Here is a 20,600-nt window from a genome sequence, read left to right as displayed (position 1 = left end):
GGTCCATTGTATTCCCTGAGTCCATTATAAAAATGAAAAAAATATTATGGATGCACTTTAGAGTATGAACTAAAGTAACTAAGTTGTGGCTTTATCCAGGCGTTTTAGAAGGATTTCTATGTCCTAAATGATATGAACAGAGCTTTTTATTACGTAACCAGGTTTATCTTTTGAGTGTATTCTTGCTCGCAGATGCAAGTACCATTTAAAGGCTGCATTATTTCTTTTACTACTCCACAGGATCCATCTTTATATACTGTAGTTTGTTATGCATCGGAGTGCACAATGTTGGGTTCTTTTATTGTTTGCACACATTAGCATTTTGTTACATTTACCCCTTTTTATGGTCCAATAGTAATTCCACATGACATGATAGTGGCGCAGGCATTCAATCTAACCTCAATCCTCTTGTTTAATGGATAGTTGTACTGCGAGGCATTTTTTTAGGACATATGTAAGGCATTAAGCAGAATATTGAGACCTCTGCTAAATAAAATACGGCTGCGTGAAACCATTTCATAAGTGGGCAACTTTAGTAATATTGAGACCAGTGGCATGCTTAGACCATCTTTGTCAGGTTTATCCATCTTTCAGGACGCCAGAAAATGAACTTCGAAGCGCATTAGCATTCTGAATAGGGATGAGCGAATTGACTTCTGATGAAACATCCAAAGTCGATTTGCATAAAACTTTGTTCTAATACTGTACGGAACAGGAGCTCCATACAGTATTAGAATGTATCGGCTCCGATGAGCCGAAGTTATTGCTTCACGAAGTCTTGCAAGATTTCGTGCAATAACTTCATAAATTATTTTGTACTGTAAAAAAACTTTCCCACTTTTTACAGTACAAATTAATTTGTGAAGTTATTGCGCGAAATCTTGCGAGACTTCGTGAAGCAATAACTTCGGCTCCTCTCTAATTCTGAACAAAGTGCCCAGTAGGGCATCAACAATGGTTCAAGGAGCCCAAACCCTACTCCTTCAAGAGCCTAGGCCTGCCTCTTCCAAGTGCCCAAATCTGCCTGTTTCCAGTTCACCCTCTCCTTTATGACATCACTATCTTCTTTCAACTCGCCCACTACATCAGCGTCTGCCTTGGCAAACTCTTGCACAAGTACAGAACAGGGAACTGCTTGCGCAGTGTCTTGCCTACAGTGTGCATCGGACTCAGTGTAGATACAGTGCATGCACTGAGCTGTTGATGACATAAGATTTCACTGAGGCAGACATTGACATTGCAGCAGAGTTGAAAGAAAATAGTGATGTCACAGAGGAGGATATCTGATAAAGATATAGGGGGTCATTTATCAAACTGGTGTAAAGTAGAACTGGCTTAGTTGCCCATAGAAACCTGTCAGATTCCACCTTTCATTTTAAACAGCTCCTTTGGAAAATGAAAGGAGGAATCTAATTGGTTGCTAGGGGCAACTAAGCCAGTTCTACTTTACACCAGTATGATAAATAACCCCCCTAGTTTTAATGATGGTAGAGTGAGCTACATTGCATTAGCACTGGTTAAATACAGTGAAAGTAGGAGAAAGATTGCCTTTAAAAACTTACAAACCATATTTCCTTCTGTATTAAATCATGTCACAGCAACACAAACAATCATGGGCGGGCTAGGAATTTAAAGTGGCCCTGGAAAAAAACGGAAAAGTGGATCCATGTTGTAGGCCGGTCCAAATTGACAGAAGGTGGAGCAGCACAAGTAGGCAGGGACAACAGAAGTAGGGGCCTGCAATACTCTAGTACTGTCTCAACTGAAGCAAATAGCGCAGTGCTGCACAAAATACTGCTGCCCTCACCATGGTATTTAACTGGATAACTGTCCTGGGGAGTTAATCGGGTGATGCTGTCGTTCATGCAGGCACCACTGATCATAGTTTCTGGGCAGCAGATCGTGTGGTCTAAACAGTGATCTGCTGCTCAGAAACCATGATTCTGTATGAGCAATAGCGATCCCTCGTCCTCCTACATTGAAGGAGATCGCTGCATGTAAATGCAGCGGTCTCCTTCACTGAACAAGCAGCCAACTGTCAGGAAGGAACGCCTCCTTCCTGGCATTCGGCTGCAGAATCATCCCATCTAAATCCACCTGAATGTGACCGTATTTAGTTTGGTTATAGTGGAAACATTGCAAAGATTTTGTTAAATTTATGTATAGTAATTACAGTGTAACTAGGGGTCAGTTGAGCATAATCCTGTTTTCTAGTATAAATGGACTAGATGTCCTTCATAATGTTCTAAATGAATCCTTTTGACTTCCATTAGGTCTGTCTCGCGTCAGCTATGAGAAATTCTATGGACATCATGACGGTCCTATGATGCTGTTAATTCAGGTCATTAGAACTGCAGTCAGGCTGGATTTGTAGTTGTTTTTTTTTTCTGCCACATTGTTTGAGATTAGAAGAAACTCGAGTCTTTCTTTATGCCTCCAGAAACTGTGCCATTCCTGTCCATGGACTGTGTTTGGTATTGAAGCTACTCTTGAATGAGGCTGTACTGCAATACCACATAAACATACAGTAAGATATCAAGGATAGTAGAGGTGTCCTAACAAAATATCATAATTACAGAAGAAAAAGAAGAAAAAGGACCCTTTAAAATCACATTTATTTCTATTAATTTTAAAATAAACCAGCAGATATAGGTAACCAAGAGGGACCAACAAGTGGGGAACCCTAATGGTAGAGTAGGTACATGATCACAATTGGTAGTCACAATAGATATAAAGAGATGTAGATAACGTAAAGGGATGTAGATAACGTAGGGAGGAGGGGTATATCAGGGGAGATCTTTCCCTGTGGAAACCCTAGTCTACCTTCTGCCCGGAGACGACCCCTAGTGGCGGGTTCTCCCTGTCCTCCTACCTATGTAGTTCCTGATGGATTGGAAGCGGGATATGCTACATGTGGGATGCCCCTATGACGCCTGTTGCCTAGTGTGTGCTCGATAGTGCAGGTTTCAGCTTATATCTGTTGATCATCTTTTCTTTTAGTGCCTTATCTAACCTATACCAACCCCCTGAACAACCCACCCTGGGAAATAGCCTCGGGATGATGCCTAGAAAAAGTCTTTTTGTTTAGGGTTTTCCAAGGTGTATGAGGATGGGTACGAGGATGGGGAGACCCCACCACTAGAGGTAGTCTCCGGGCAGAGGGTAAACTAGGGTTTCCACAGGGAAAAATCTCCCCTGATATACCCCTCCTCCATACAGCTTGGTTACCTATATCTGTGGGTTTATTTTAAAATTAATATTAATAAATTTGTGATTTTAGGGTTCTTTTTCTTCTGTACTGCAATACCATCCCATTGCCAACAGTAGGGGAAAAAACGGATACATTTTCTAATCTCATAAAAGTCACTTTAAAGGGAAAATGCTGTGCAATAAATCAGCATTTTATACAGCTGGCGAAGCTAAATAGATTGATCTAGTTACTAGATCAATCTATTTAGCTTCTCCTGCTGTATTAGTATAACTTATTCCATTCATTTAAATCCCTGTTCTTTCTATGCTTCTGAGTCCAGTGGGTGATGCTACTCAGTCCCTTCCCTGCATGAGTGTGCATACATATATAGTTGTCAAATATTAAGTAGGGCCGCTCACTTGATCGCCAAGCATAGAAAGAATGGGGATTTAAAAAAATAAAATACAAGTTAAATACAAATGACCGACTTTAGCTAGTCATTGGGTATTTTTTACAGGGCCACTTTAAGTTCCCAGTCCACCCCTGTGAAGAGGAGTATGTCTTTTTTTAAAGGGTTTCTCTGGGCATGATTCAAAATGGCCGCCAGCAACCTGTCCTAGAATGTGAGGAGGACTGGTTGCCACCGCTTGCAGAGCTGCCTGGGGGCGTGAGACGGCAGGACCTCCCTACACTCTACACTGCTGAACAATAGATGGTAATGAAGTAATCCTGCCTATGATACGTCATCAGAGCTGAGAAGCCTGACAGAAAACTCATCATTATGTAGTATATGCAAGTGCCAGAGCATAATGTGTAGTGAAGCCCTGCCCCCTCAATGCTAGGCAGCTCTGCAAGTGGATGGAACCAGTCTATACACATTGTAGGACAGATTGCTGAGGGCCATTTTAAATCTGTCTTGGAAAACCCCTTTAAGCCCCGTTGACCCTGCAGTTTCCTCCCACACTCTAAAGACATACAGATGTCAGCGCTATATACTGTGAGGTGCTACCATAGCTCTTGATACACCATATTTTTTGACTATATACTACTGTGTATTTCCCTGATGAATTGACCCTTAAAGGGCTTGTCCAGAAATAATTTAAAATGGCCGCCACCAAGCCATCCTAGAATGTGTGTAGGACTGGTTGCCTCCAGTTGCCGAGCTGCCTGGGGATAGGGGTGTTACTTTGGCACTTGCATACAGTACAAAACCGTGAGCTGTCAGGCTGCTCAGCCATAATGGCATATTATAGGCACGTGTGCACCGCCAATGAGGCGAGGTGAGGCGATTGCCTCAGGCAGCACCAGGTAGGACAAGTGGGAGGCAAAGTCCTTTCATTGTTGAAGCGTTCATTGAATGCTGCGACGGGGCATGGGAGCGATGTCTCCCTGCCCTTCCGTTCACTTTAATAGGATTTTGTCCTAGTGCTGTTGGGCCACTATGTGTGTGTGTGTGTGTGTGTGGGGGGGTGTCTTTTTTTTTCCAACTGGGGAGGGACATTGGGGGCTCTAAAAAGGGGCATTTTTGTAATGGAACACATTATTAGGGGGCCACTATGGGTACATTTGTTCTACTGGGGGCACTAAAAGGGGGTCATTTGTACTGGCACCTGTTATTAAGGAGCATGTTTTGTACTGGCACATATGAGGGGGTATTTTTTTGTACAGACACATTGAAAGTGGTTTTTTTTGTACAAGCACACATTATAGGGGGAATTATTACTACTGGGCATTATTGTTGGCTTGATTACTACTGGGGGGGACTACAAGGAACATGATTACTAGTATGGGGCATTATTACTTCTGGGGCAAAATAAGGGACCTTATTACTGTTACCACATAGTGTACTCTACAGTGAGGGGCACCCTGTAACAGTTTCAGCTTATCACAATTATTTTTGGAGGACACTGTTTATAGCACTGTAAGTGTCAGGGGCACAATTTGCTGGACACTGTTATTTTTTTTAGTGCTCTGTGTGCCAATAATTATCTGTGTGGTACTATCTGTGTGGTACTAGTATTTTCAGGGGGACTGTTTCTGCAGTATAGTATTGGTATGCACAGCAGGCACAGTATTGGGGGGGGGGGGGGTGGCAGGATGGGGTTTTCAGAAGGTGAGAGGATGATGGAAAAGTAGTAAACTAGGGTGTCTGTGTGCCAAACTCTGCAGAGACAAGAGATGGCTGAAAGAAATCATCATGGTGGTCTGGTCTGAATGGAGAAGATGAGGAAAGAGAACATCTACATCAGAGAAGACAACAATGGATGTAAGGCTACTTTTACATTAGCAATTTTTGCGGATCCGTCATGGATCTGCAAAAACGCTTCCATTACAACAATACAACCACATGCATCCGTAATGAATGGATCCGGTTGTATTATGTCTTATATAGCCATGACAGATCTGTAATGAACACCATTGAAAGACAATGGGGGACCGATCCGTTTTCAATTGTGTCAGAGTAAACTGATTTGTTCCCATTGACTTGCATTGTGTGTTAGGACGGATTCATCTTGATCCGCACCACATGGCGGACAGAAAAACGCTGCAGGCAGCATTTTGGTGTCCACCTCCAGAGAGGAATGGTGACTAAATGGAGACAAACTGATGCATTCTAAGCGGATCCTTTTACAGTCAGAATGCATTAGGGCAAAACTGACCCATTTTGGACCGCTTGTGAGAGCCCACGACGGATCTCACAAACGGAAAGCCAAAACGCCAGTGTGAAAGTAGCCTAAGAGGTATTTGGCGCTGTATTCTCTTGCATGTTTTGTAGCGCTGTATGTAATGTTTTCCAAGCATACCTTTAACAGTAGGGCTGGAGGGAAGGGGTAGGTTGCGAATTTTTCATGGGGGGGCATCATTTCAGTTTTCCTTTCAGGCAGCAGAAAGGCTAGGTCTATGATAGCTAATCTCCAGCACTCCAGCTGTGGCAAAACTACAACTCCCAAGATGCACACTTGCTTGGCTGTTCTCAGAACTCCACAGAAGGAATGGAGCATGCTGGGAATTGTAGTTTTGCCACAGCTGGAGTGACGGAGGTTAAGTGCACCCCTGATCATAGGTAGGATCACATCATCACCATGTATTGTAGAGCAGTGTAGTGTGTAGTGATGCCCTGCCCCTCATCCCCTTAGGCAGCTTTGCAAGTGAAGGCAACCAGTCCTGCTCACATTCTAGGGCAGGTTGCTGGCAGACTTTTTAAATCGTTCCTGGAGAACCTCTTTAATAAATGACCATAGGTGATATTTTTGTAACTGGCATGTATACTGTTTACACCATACATGCTTTTTTGCTCCATTGGTTAGTGAAGGGATAATAATGATCCACCATAGTGACTAGAGAATTGTAGATCCACTGGGTTATTTGGAGAGTAACTGGTGACCCGAGGTTGCAGAATTGATATATTTTATTAGTGCCTGTAGTCATAAACCAGGAAAACCAGTCTTCTGTGTCCTCTTAAAAATGAATATATTAATATTGGTACCAACGCATTTCAATCATGAGATCCCTCGAGCTTTTGTCTTGCAGTACTGCTTTTAATTATACCATCCTTTTGTTAGTTGCTCATTATCAACTTGTGTCTAATGAATAAGTGCAGCTGTTCTCACATTATTCTAAACAGCTCTGAGCCGATAAATCCTAATTAATGGAATAATGCTCAATCAACTGAACAATTGTTTGCTTAACCAAAGCAACCTGTTTATTTTCCATTGGGCTGCAGCAGTGCGCACATTCTGCATCCGTGGTATCGGTAAACAATTTATTTATTTCATTAAACATACTTTTTAAACATACTTTTTACGAACATCTTGTGAAATCAAGAAAATAATAAGATGGAAGTTAATGGAAAAATAAATTTTAATCTTCTCCATGATAACATATCTCGACCACCCACATAAATGCATGCAAGCTGAATTTGTTGATATGGGGGCAAATTCACACGGGCACGTTTGGACTCTGTGGGGGAGATTTATCAAAACTGGTGTAAAGGAAAGTTGGCTTAGTTGCCCACAGAAATCGGATTGATCATTTTATTTTCTTAAAAAGCTCTGAAAAATGAAAAGTGAAATCGGATTGATTGGTTGCTATGGACCTTTGCACCAGTTTTGATAAATGTCCCCCCTGTGTATGCAGAGATATTTTCCCCTAGAAGCATTCATTCTTTGGGTAAATTCCTCATACTTATGGAGGGGCATTTACTAATGTCTTTGCGCCCCAAAAGTTGCAAATTATGGAGCACACCAAATGTGTGCAATAATTTCTGACTTTTTAAGCTTTTCGACACTTTTCTAATGTGAATGCAAAATAGCAAGGCTTAGCACAGCCCACCGGATTTACTATAGTTTACGCCAGAAACTAGTGTGAGTTTTAGGTGAAGTATACACTACCCCCTGGCTAGACTTCAGATTCTGGCACACAGAGCGACAAAGATCTGCCTCTTAATAAATTAGGTGCATCTCACTCTGGCGCAGAGGGATCAAGACTGGCGTATGGGAATGCCAGCGTTAATAAATGTCCCTCATAGAGTTCGATAGAACATGCCACAAAAAAATTTCAGTCGGTCCATTTCCAATAGGCTTACCACATAGGCATAGATTGACAGTCTTCAGTGTCTAGTGAGAAAAAATTATAGAGATATCTGGAGTTCATGTGATTAAGGTCACATATTCAATAAATGGTAATATTTTAGGTTAAGTTGCCGCGTCAGAATTTGCATAGGTTGAAAGGATTTGCTGAACCCAAATGGTTCTGTGTTAGCCCCATAGAGTTGAATGGAGTGGCAACGTGCATACATGACCTTTGGCCCATTCAAAGCAAAGGAGCACGGGCCACTGTTCTGGTGATTGGTGGTGGGTTACCCAGCCGTTCGATCTCCTGCCAATCCGACCTTTTTTCCCCATCTGTGGATAGGGTATTATAATGGAACAAACCCTTTAAAGAAAAGAGTCCTCTATGTGGGCAACGTGGTATTAAAGGGGTTGTCCGGTTTCTGATATTGATGACCTATTCTCAGGATAGGTCACCAATATCAGATCAATAGAGGGTCCGACTCCCAACACCCACACCAATCAGCAGTTTGAAGAGGATGCAGCAGTCTTGCGAGCACTGCTTTCTCTTCACTGCTTACCTGCTCGCCATCGGCATTGCAGCGGAGAGCAGTGTCATTACAGCTCCTCCATCCCTTTCACTTGAATAAGAAAGTAGTAGTTACACTCTGTCCCATTCAAGTGAATAGGGATGAGGAGTTCTAATTACATCTGCTCGTCACTGCAATGTTGATGGTGAGCAGATAAACTGTAAAGAGAATGCAGCGCTCATACAAGCTGCAGTCTCTTCAAACAGCTGATTGGTGAGGGTGCCGGGAGTTGGACCCCCACCGATCAATATTGGAAACCAGACTTCAACAGGAGTAGCTGGGCAGATCAGTGTAACTTATTTAGTCATTTAACTCCCTGCATTTTCTATGCTTATAAGTCCTTCTTATCATGGAAAGAGTACACATTTTATAGTTTATTGGCCACTTTTAAAAGCGGCATTGCTTATTCTGAATTAAAAAAATGATAGTCCATACTTGACTTTTAATGCAGCGCTCTGTCTCTCGGGATTCAGACCTCATTAATGCTTCCTTCAGATAACATAAACGCTGCCTATTATGGTGCGGCCTCTGATGAGAACTCATTTTTTGTCCGTGGAGAGTTGCTATGATCCAGGCTTTGGCATTACAAAGATCTGATCTTCTGTGTGAACTACTGAGCATGGCTCTAGCCAACAGAGCACAGATAAAAATGTCTCGTCTTATAATGTGGAAGCCGAGGAAAGGCCATGGCTTGTGTTCTGGTGGTGTCTATTGCTCACAAGGTTGACATTGTAATGTACAGACACATTTTTTTATGTACTGTATAACATTTTTACAAAAATGTGGATTTTTCTCTTTCATGTAAATATAGGTTTGAAATATTTTTTTATTTTTAAAGATGATAAAAATAAACTAAGATTCAGGTGGTTCTTAAAGTAAAAAATACCAGAAGTCCAACGGAAACTGGTCAGAAACCATTATAAGTCAATGTAATCTCCCAGGATCCATTGGAAAATGAATCTATATAGGCTGCCGTGGATCGGTTGCAGAAGAGTTGACAATTATGGGAATTTTAGAGAGTTTTACATATAGAAAGACATAAAAAATACAACTGTTCAATTACAAAGTTAAATACATAGACATTCTAAATATTTCTGTGTTTTTCAGTGAAATATTACAGTTTATTTTCTAAAAATGGTGATAACTTTGTAATGGACATGCCACCTCCTTTATGTGCACATTAGTACAACCAGTTATGCAATTGGTCCACAATCATTTGTGAAGTACTTTCTGTGATGGTTAGAGGAAATCCCGAAGATAACATATTTATGGAAAGGGGACTTCCTTGAATGATACAAACTGGCAGTACAGGACAGTGTAAGACAATTACTCTCGTTACCAGTCTACAAGTGTGCTGCACATTGATAGCATGGGCAGGAAATACCTGACATATCACATCCTCATATGGACACAACAAAAATAAAGTCATTAGGCACAATGTTGATGAATGTCCTGTTCTTTTTATTCTTTTTTTGTATGATATCTTTGATACATTATGGAAATTAAAAAGTCCCTTAACAATGAGCTTTTCCTGTTGCTAGGACACCGGGCAATAAAATGTTATCTGTGTGAGGATCTAGCAAGTGTTCAGCTTCCCTACAGCACCACCACAGGAGAAATAAAGCATTGCACATCTTCAATAGAAGCCAACAGGTTGTCCATGTAATAGATGGACATGTTGGGTCCTCCAGAGTGAGAGACCATCTTTGTTGCCATTCTATTACCTGAAAGTCCTGAATTTCTTAATGTAGTACATGAGGATGAACTTTCCAAGCCTGACAAACACTTATTTTTTACTGTATTGAGTATTGAGTATCAGATTTTAGATTTCTTTCTATTCAGTTGTGCTTTTAATGACATGATATGCATGATATTTCCACCCAAATGTTAAATTACTTTTGTAAGACTCTTTTCCTTCCAAAGGTAGATCATTTCATGTGGATAGCAGAAGGCCCCTTTCAGTCAGGCCTCATGAGCAAGGCAGCGCTGCATGCAGAGGCTGGACTGAGCACTCTAAGGCCCCTTTCACAAGGGCGATATTTTTGCGCGGGTGCAATGCGTGAGGTGAACGCATTGCACCCGCACTGAATCCGGACCCATTCATTTCTATAGATGCGGTGCAATTTTCACGCATGGTTGCTAGGTGACGATGGGGATGGGGACCCGATCTTTATTATTTTTCCCTTTATAACATTGTTATAAGGGAAAATAATAGCATTCTTAATACAGAATGCTTACTAAAATGTGTATTGAGGGATTAAAAATAAAAAAATATTAACTCACCTCCTCCTCTTGATTGCGTAGTTGCTGATCTCTTCTTACTACTTTAATCATGAGCTGCTGGCTAAAGGACCTGTGGTGACATCACATCACATGGTCCATCACCACGGTGATGGACCATGTGATTGGACCATGTGATAAGCTCAGTGACGTCACCACAGGTCCTGAAGAAAGAGCAGAGACCGGCAGCTATGGAGGAGGTGAGTTAATTTTTTTATTTTATTTTTTTATAACCCTCAGTTGACCTTCTACTAAGCATTCTGTATTAAAGAATGCTATTATTTTCCCTTATAACCATGTTATAAGGGAAAATATTAAAATCTACACTACAACTAGCCTGGGTACCACGTTTTTTCTCACGCGCGTGCAAAACGCATTGCATTCGCGCGGAAAAAACTGAACCACGCAACGCAATCTCAGTCAAAACTGACTGAAATTGTGTGCTCACTCGCACAATCTCCCCACCACGCAACCGCATCCTATCTGACCCCAATTCGTAATGCCCGTGTGAAAGAGGCCTAACTCTGCTGAGACTTTGCGTGCCACCATGGGATGCTCCACCAGGTTCTGTATATTAGGGTTATTATTCCATAGATGCAATACCCCTAGCATCCAAGGGAACATGCCACAATTTGTTTTTAGTTGAATTTATTTGGTAATTCTAGATAAAAGAACATAAAGGGTACAGTAAGATCCCACATACCTCTGAGTGTCCTATGAGTGGCTTCTTACAAAACGGAACATGTACTTAAAATAGTTCTGACACTGTTGTTGGATGTATTCAGCCTCTAGGTTTGGTGACAAAACCAGCATAGAAATATACATTATATATGTTTTTCTTTGTTGTAGTGCAATAATAGTTCCGTTCACAATCAAATTCTATGTATTTTTACTTTTTGCTGACTGGCCTATTTCTTCTGAGAGTTTGACAGCATTGTGCTCATATAGTTGTGAAAAGCATTCTTACCAATGATTTAATCTATTTGTGTTTTAAAGGAGTGGTCCAGGACTAGAAAAAGATGGCTGCTTTCTTCCAAAAACAGCACCACACATGTCCACAGGTTGTGTGTGGTATTACAACGCCGCCTCATTCACTTCAATGGAGCTCAGCTAAGAGCAGGCATAACTGATGGACAGATGTGGGGCTGTTTTTGGAATAAATCAGCCATGATTTTCTAATCCTGGACAACCTCTTTAAAGCATAATTTTGCAAATGCACATGTGACTGTGGTGAACCTTGATAGCCCACAGCCCTTATTATCACTTCCCTAGGCACCTGACATTGTAGATCTGCTTTATGTGTACCTGCTTATGGCATGGAGGTAGCCAGTTTTGGATTGGAATTATTTGTTCTGTGTTTTAGACCCACTTCTGATTTTGGCTTACAAATGCTGATGACAAATACTGACTGTGAAAGTGGCCTAAATCTAATTCCCCGTTATAAGTAAAGGTTCCATTTTGGGAAAGCAGCCTTTTTCCACACTTGCATGTACTAGCCAAAACCCGGCGCTCATGCCAGAAACAGCGAATTCCCACGGGATCTCATTTTAGTCAATTGGCTCCGGCAGTATATGACCCTATCCGGCTAAGGTTACTTTCACACTAGCGTTTTTCTTTTCCGGCACTGAGTTCCGTCCTAGGGGCTCTATACCGGAAAAGAACTGATCAGTTTCATCCCCATGCATTCTGAATAGAGAGAAATCCGTTCAGGATGCATCAGGATGTCTTCAGGTCAGTCACTGAACGCCGTTTTGGACGGAGGAAATACCGCAGCATGCTGCGGTATTGTCTCCGTCCAAAATTCCGGATAAGTTGCCGGATCCGGCATTAATTTACATTGAGATGTACTAGTGCCGGATTCGGCATTAAAAATGCTGCAATGGTAAAAATGTGAAAAAAAATATATAACTGATCCGTTTCTCCAGATGACATCCGGAGAGACGTAAATGCATTGCAAGAACAGATCTAAGATGGATCCGACAGGCAGTTCCGGCGACTGAACTGCTTGCCGGATCACTCTGCCGCAAGTGTGAAAGTAGCCTAAGCCAGGTATGGTGTGATAGCTTGACTGCAGGTGTGGAACTATCCTCAATTATAAAGGACACAACTGTAGGAGAAAGTTTGTAACAGAGCAGAGAGTACTGGCTTAACTGGGCCACAGGCCTCCTACCCAGTTAAGCCAGTACTCTCTGCTCTGCACTGATGAGGGGCAATCACTCTGAAACAGCTGTCTGCAGATGTGGTGCTGGCTTATTTAATATCCAAGTCATGTCTCAAGGCTTATTTTAAGAGCTGAACATTGACTTATAGGATAGCTGCCTTACATCTGGTGGCATTAGAGGCAGAGCTTGTTAAGAGCTCATTTGCATCCGTTCCCTCCCAGAATTCGAGAGGAGCATGTATGGCCTATAAGTCTCCTCACACTGATTAAAGTGCTCTCTCCCTAAGGAGAGTTAGTTCCCCCTTTGCTTGGATGAGCTCCCTGAGACGGTTTCTGACAGTTTTTGTGCAGAAATTCTTTGGCTATGCAAACCGATTGTTGCCGCTGCTGTCCGGGTGGCTGGTCTCAGACAATCATGGAGGTGAACATGCTGGATGTGGAGATCCTAGGCTGGTGTGGTTACACGTGGTCTGCGGTTGTGAGGCCTGTTGGATGTACTGCCAAATTCTCTGAAACGCCTTTGGAGATGGCTTATGGTAGAGAAATGAACATTCATTGCAAGGGCAACAGCTCTGGTAGACATTCCTGCAGTCAGCATGCCAACTGCACGCTCCCTCAAACATTGCGATATCGGTGGCATTGTGGTGTGTGATCAAACTGCACATTTCAGAGTGGTCTTTTATTGTGGGAAGTCTAAGGCACACCTGTGTAATATTAATGCTGTCTTATCGGCACCTTGATATGCCACACCTGTGAGGTTCGATGGATTATCTTGGCAAAGGAGAAGTGCTCACTAAGGCCTCATGCACACAACCGTTGTGTGCATCCGTGGCCGTTGTGCCGTTTTCCGTTTTTTTTCGCGGACCCATTGACTTTCAATGGGTCCGTGGAAAAAACGGAAAATGCACCGTTTGGCAGCCGCATCCGTGAGCCGTGTTTCCTGGCCGTGAAAAAAATATGACCTGTCCTATTTTTTTCACGGCCAACGGTTCACGGACCCATTCAAGTCAATGGGTCCGTGAAAGAACACGGATGCACACAAGATTGGCATCCGTGATCCGTGGCCGTAGGTTAGTTTTTATACAGACGGATCCGAAGATCCGTCTGCATAAAAGCTTTCTCAAAGCTGAGTTTTCACTTCGTGAAAACTCAGAACCGACAGTATATTCTAACACAGAAGCGTTCCCATGGTGATGGGGACGCTTCTAGTTAGAATACACTACAAACTGTGTACAAGACTGCCCCCTGCTGCCTGGCAGCATCCGATCTCTTACAGGGGGCTGTGATCAGCACAATTAACCCCTTCAGGTGCGGCACCTGAAGGGGTTAATTGTGCTGATCACGGCCCCCTGTAAGAGATCAGGGCTGCCAGGCAGCAGGGGGCAGACCCTCCCCCCCCCTCCCCAGTTTGAATATCATTGGTGGCCAGTGCGGCCCCCCCCCTCCCTCTATTGTAATAATTCGTTGGTGGCACAGTGTGCGCCCCCCCCCTCCCTCCCTCTATTGTAATAATTCGTTGGTGGCACAGTGTGCGACCCCCTCTCCCTCCCTCTATTGTAATAATTCGTTGGTGGCACAGTGTGCGCCCCCCATCGGCCCCCCCTCCCTCTATAGCATTAACAACATTGGTGGCCAGTGTGCGGCCTCCCATCTCCCCCCCCCCCCATCATTGGTGGCAGCGGAGTTCCGATCGGAGTCCCAGTTTAATCGCTTAACCATGGCAACCGGGACGCTACTACAGTCCTGGTTGCCATGGTTACTTAGCAATAGTACAATAGTAGAAGATTCATACTTACCTGCTGCTGGCTGCTGCTGCGATGTTCGTGTCCGGCCGGGAGCTCCACCTACTGGTAAGTGACAGCCTCAGGTCTGTGCGGCGCATTGCTAAATGAACTGTCACTTACTAGTAGGAGGAGCTCCCGGCCGGACACGAACATCGCAGCTCCCAGGTAAGTATGAATCTTTTACTATTGTACTATTGCTAGTAACCCGCTGCCACCAATGATCGGGGGGGGGGGAGATGGGAGGCCGCACACTGGCCACCAATGTTGTTAATGCTATAGAGGGAGGGGGGGCCAATGGGGGGCGCACACTGTGCCACCAACGATTTATTACAATAGAGGGAGGGGGGGGGGGGCGCACACTGTGCCACCAACGATTTATTACAATAGAGGGGGGGAGGGGGGGGGGGCGCACTGGCCACCAATGATATTCAAACTGGGGAGGGGGGGGGGGTCTGCCCCCTGCTGCCTGGCAGCCCTGATCTCTTACAGGGGGATATGATAGTACAATTAACCCCTTCAGGTGCGGCACCGGAGGGGTTAATTGTGCTGATCACGGCCCCCTGTAAGAGATCGGATGCTGCTAGGCAGCAGGGGGCAGTCATGTACAGAGTTTGTAGTATATTCTAAGTAGAAGCGTCCCCATCACCATGGGAACGCCTCTGTGTTAGAATATACTGTCGGAAATGAGGTTTCACGATCTAACTCATATCCGACAGTATATTCTAACATAGAGGCGTTCCCATGGTGATGGGGACGCTTCAAGTTAAAATATACCATCGGATTGGAGAAAACTCCGATCTGATGGTATAAAAGGGACTCTAGACTTTACATTGAAAGTCAATGGGGACGGATCCGTTTGAAATGGCACCATATTGTGTCAACGTCAAATGGATCCGTCCCCATTGACTTGCATTGTAATTCAGGACGGATCCGTTTGGCTCCGCACGGCCAGGCGGACACCAAAACGACTTTTTTTTCATGTCCGTGGATCCTCCAAAAATCAAGGAAGACCCACGGACGAAAAAAACGGTCACGGATCACGGGAAAACGGAACCCCGTTTTGCGGACCGCAAAAAAATACGGTCGTGTGCATGAGGCCTAACACAGATTTTGACAGATTTGTGAACAATATTTGAGAGTAATGGATTTTTTGTATATGTAGAAAATGTTTCAGATCTTTGAGTTCAGCTCATGCAAAATGGGAGCAAAACCGAAAGTGTTGCGTTTTATATTTTTGTTCAGTGTATTATCTATATCAGGGATCAGCAACTCCCAGCATGCACTTTTACTGGGCTGTTCTTGTAATTCCTATAGAAGTGAAAGGAGGATTCTGGGAGTTGTAGTTTCTGAAGTGCTGGATGTTACTGATCTCTGATCTATATACACTAAGAGTTCAGTTCAAATCACATAATCAATCCATTGCTAATTCACTAGTATGCAATTATGCAGGAATAGAAATGTGTATAATAGTAAAAACATAATCTATATGTAGAGTGACTTGTGCATGTGTATCAATCACATGTGTAGATCCTTTATTCATCTCAAAATGTCATAAAGGTCATGGAAATATATTTTATTAGATAATTAAAAAAGGGGTTTATCATAGTTAATATTTGTCATCAAACTGTATATTAACAGGTTTGTAGAACATATTGGCATGCACTCAATGGCTGGTGTCCTAAGGGTGAAATTCCACATGACAAACAAAACAGGTAGAGTCCTAGAACTAAACTGGTAAAGCTGGATCTTGCTCATACTCGCTAACATCATGAGGATGACACTGCCATCTTTGTAAAAGGGAAGTTAGCACTCATATAGTAATACATTGCAGAAGGTGCACTGTGCATGCGCAGCAGCAATCCCAAGGTCTCTCACCATCGGCGCCATCTTACTAATGGAGAACTTTGTAGGACACCAGTTGCAACTGGCGGCCTCCCCCCAGGGCCCTCTATATCGCATCCCAGATTTAGTAGGAATGCCAAGTGGTGTAGTGCAGCCTAAATGTCTCTTTATGCGTGTCACGTGCTCCTACCTGGACTCTGCTGGATCCCAGGCTTTGGCTCCGAAGCAATAAATAGGGGGAATAATTGAGGGATTTGAAAGAATAACTTGAGTCCAGACCTTGAGATGAAGTTCAATGGCAGCTTTACTTGAACAAACGTTTTTCCAGACAGTTTTCAGGCTTTGTCCTGGTTCCAGCAGGCTTTAGCATGAACTGGCAGGCAAACTTAACTCAGCTTTATCTCTTTCTCTCTGCTGTGCTGACAAGCTAGCTTAGTGACTTGGATTTCTTCTTTATGCTGCAACTTACTCTTTAGTCTGACTTAGTTTCCGCCAAGGAATAGGTCAGTCTCCTGTCAGCTCCAACATGGGGTCTCAACCAGAACAAACTAGAACTGCCCCACCTCATTCTAGTAGCAAGCAGGACTGGCCCACTTATGCCCAAAGGGGGGAGAATGGAATGGTAAGTTCCATTCTTTCTAAGAATAGCTCTGACATTTTTGCTGCCACCTGCTGAAGAACCAGTGTTAAGACCGCTGTGGGGGTTTTACACAGTCATCACATTCATGCCAATATTGGTATGTTCTACAAATCTGTTAATAAAGAGCTTGAATATATATATATATATATATATTTCCCCAGTCGTCTCCATGACACCAAGTCCTGAGAGATTGACTTCCTTCTGATTGGACAGGAAAAACACAGAGAGGTTAAAACCCCCACCCCCTCCTCACATCACCAGTGTTTTTCCTGTCCCATCAGGATAGGAAGCAGGAGAGGTGCACGGAGCTCGTTTGGGCTCACCTGGGCGGAGCTAAGCGCGCTGACGTCATCAACATGCGCCACAGGTCCTGCAGCATGAGAAGCACATGGAGACACTATAAAAACGCTCAGGACCTGTGTAACGGCGCCCTGCATAGCGCGGCTCACATATTTTGGTGAAGCATCTCTGAAGCGGTCGGGAGTCAAGATGAGCACCCCCCTCACGCCGGGCTCTGGAACCGAGCCTGCATCAAACCCTGGGACAGTGAGTAACCTGTTCTCAGGTACATGCCTTGTATGGTGGGTTCAGTCTGCTCATCCTTTCCTCCCTTACCATTTCAGGGAGAAAAGGATTCGGCTTCTGCAGCCAAAAAAACTAGAAAATGTGGTATTTGCTGCAAAAGATTGTCTAACACTGGATCCAAGCCCCTGTGTAAAGAATGTACTGCCAGTGTCATCAAGTCTGAGTCTTCTAGTCTAATTGAAGACATTAGAAAAGTGGTAAAAGAAGAGGTTCAGCTAGCCTTAACTACCAGAGAACCTACTCCTCCCAAAGTTCCCCCCACTCAGGACGCCCGTAGTGTTAAATCACTTATCCTGGATTCCGACTCTGAGGGGCTGGCGGTCTCAGACTCCGAATCTGTCCAAAAACACCCGGCATCTTCAGATGAAGAGGGCGAATATAAGCGCTTCCTGTTCAATCCTGAAGATATTGATGAACTTATCAGGGCCATCAGGGCCACCATTCAGATGGAGATGCCTAAAACCCCTAGGTCTACCCAGCAAGAAATTTTTGGGGGTCTAGGTGAAAGGAAGAAGGCCGTTTTTCCAGTCCCTGATAGTGTCCAAAAATTAATTAGGTCTGAATGGGAAAAACCGGATAAAGGATCCTTTATCCCAAGAGGAATTAAGAGGCGCTACCCCTTTAGCCAAGAGGACTGTACGGATTGGGAGACCATTCCCAAAGTAGACGCGCCAGTGGCCAAGGTAGCAAAACATACGGCCCTACCGTTTGAAGACTCAGCACAATTGAAAGATCCTCTAGACAGGAAAGCGGAAAGTCTCTTGCGAAAGACCTGGGAGACTACGGCGGCCCTTCTCAAACCGGGCGTTGCCTCCACATGTGTGGCCAGAACACTGAACCTTTGGCTAGACCAGCTAGAGATACATCTGGTCAATAAGACACCACGGGATCAAATTCTAGAGAGCTTGCCTCTATTAAAGATGGCAACCTCCTTTCTAGCAGACGCAGCTGCTGAATCAGTTAAACTGTCCGCCCGTACAGCTGTTCTCTCAAATACAGCGAGAAGGGCACTATGGCTTAAAGCGTGGTCAGGAGATATCACATCTAAAAATAAATTAATCGCACTCCCCTTCCACGGTCAGTACGTTTTCGGAGAAGATCTAGATAAAATCCTAGACAACGCGACAAATAAAAAAAGAGGGTTTCCAGAGGAAAGATATAAACAAAAAAGGCAGCCCTTTCGTGACCGATTTTTTCAACCCGAAAATAAAAAAGATAAAGGGAAGACTGGGAGGTGGAGCTATGCGAAGGGAGGCAGGGGGAGAAGCTTCCTCTTCAACCCAAATCGGGCCGAAGCCTCCTCATCCAACAACAAACAATGACGCCATACCAGTGGGGGGAAGACTCGGCTCCTTTCTAAGATCTTGGGAGCATGTAACAAACAGCCGGTGGATCTTAAGTATTATACAAGAGGGTTATCTGATAGATCTTCTCTCTTCCCCTCCACAGAAATATGTGATCACTACCCTTCCCCCATCTCAAACTGCGACCTTAAAAAACGACATAAAAAACCTATTAACCTTGGACGCCATAGAGCCCGTCCCGAAAAATCAGACAGGACTGGGATTCTATTCCCGCCTCTTCATTATAAAGAAACCAAACGGGAAATCCAGGGTAATTATAAATCTGAAACATCTAAACAAATACGTAAGATATCAAAAATTCAAAATGGAGACCCTGAAGTCAGCAGTGAAACTCTTAAAAAAGGATGCAGTGATGGCCACAATAGATTTAAGCGACGCCTATTATCACGTCCCAATTCACAGGTCATCAAGGGAATTCCTAAGGTTCGCAATAGAATTGGAGGGAAACATTCAGCATTTCCAGTTCAGGTGTCTCCCCTTCGGGATCTCTTCTGCCCCAAGGGTTTTTACCAAAATAATGGCGGAAGCCTTGACAACCTTGAGAGAAAAGGCAATTTGTGTGATCCCCTATCTGGACGACCTACTGGTAGTGGCGGACAACATAGAGACCATGGGAATCCATCTCGGGTTAGTCCTGGATCATCTACAGAGCCTAGGTTGGCTCATCAATTGGAAAAAATCGGATTTAATCCCATCCAAACGGAAAGTTTTTCTGGGCATTACTCTAGACACAGTCTCCCAAAGATCCTTTCTACCACCTCAAAAGATAGTAAAACTTCAGACAGCTTTGAGGAAGTTCAAGAAGGAGAAATTCTGTTCAATAAGACAGGCCATGAAGGTACTAGGGAGTCTGTCCGCTTGCATTCCAGCAGTTGCCTGGGCACAGTTCCATCTAAGACCACTCCAGAAATTCATCTTAGACAAATGGAACAGATCGCAATTAACCCTAGAGAGGAAAATATTCTTAGATGCAGAGACCAAAAAATCACTAACTTGGTGGCTCAGCAATTCGAACCTAGAAAACGGGATTTTCTGGGCACAAGATCTCCCTCTAGTCATCACAACAGATGCCAGCCTCCACGGGTGGGGAGCGGTCGTCCAGGGGAACTCCTACCAGGGAACATGGGGGAATTACGTGAGCCAGCAATCCTCAAATTTCAAGGAGCTGAGGGCAGTGTGGGAAGCACTGAAACACACAAGTCAGCTGGCAAAGGGTCGTCACGTCCTAGTCTACTCGGACAACGCTACAGCCGTGGCCTTTATCCAACACCAGGGAGGCACAAGGCATCGCCCGCTACAGAACCTGGCAAACAAAATCTTTTCCTGGGCAGAAGGCAACATTCAATCTCTTTCAGCGGTTCATTTGAAGGGAGTTTTAAACATTCAGGCCGATTACCTAAGCCGGCACAGACTAGACCCAGGGGAATGGATGTTAGCCCCAGAAGCCTTCCATTTAATCACGAAGAAATGGGGCAGGCCGACGATAGACCTGTTTGCATCCAGGAGAAATCATCAGCTAAACCAGTTCTTCTCCCTCAACCCCAGGGATCATCCTCGGGCAGTAGACGCCCTCAACCAGAGTTGGACAACAAACTTAGTCTACGCCTTCCCCCC

At 43.9% G+C, this 20,600-nt stretch overlaps 2 protein-coding genes across 3 annotated transcripts in view; both read left to right on the top strand.

The window, feature by feature from the left end:
• PALD1 (phosphatase domain containing paladin 1) overlaps nucleotides 1-20,600 on the top strand; it is a 323,151-nt gene that overhangs the window by 106,817 nt on the left and 195,734 nt on the right. The gene's annotated exons all lie outside the window — the stretch shown is intronic.
• LOC121006115 (lamina-associated polypeptide 2, isoforms alpha/zeta-like) lies at nucleotides 17,372-20,094 on the top strand. Its single transcript, XM_040439042.1, has 2 exons — nucleotides 17,372-17,583; nucleotides 17,661-20,094. The coding sequence occupies exons 1-2, from the start codon at nucleotides 17,527-17,529 to the stop codon at nucleotides 18,942-18,944; spliced, it is 1,341 nt and encodes a 446-aa protein (XP_040294976.1). The 5' UTR covers nucleotides 17,372-17,526; the 3' UTR covers nucleotides 18,945-20,094.

This window comes from Bufo bufo, chromosome 6 (genome assembly GCF_905171765.1).
Source record: "Bufo bufo chromosome 6, aBufBuf1.1, whole genome shotgun sequence".
NCBI lineage: Eukaryota > Metazoa > Chordata > Amphibia > Anura > Bufonidae > Bufo > Bufo bufo.
The sequence above is the reverse complement of the archived record's forward strand: the minus strand, read 5'-3'. Positions and strand labels throughout refer to the sequence as shown.

Excerpts from the sequence above, each read along its gene's own strand:
- LOC121006115 (XM_040439042.1), top strand. The coding sequence starts at position 17,527 with ATGAGCACCCCCCTCACGCCGGGCTCTGGAACCGAGCCTGCATCAAAC. Across the intron at positions 17,584-17,660 it reads CTGCATCAAACCCTGGGACA|GGAGAAAAGGATTCGGCTTC; the intron begins GTGAGTAACCTG and ends TTACCATTTCAG.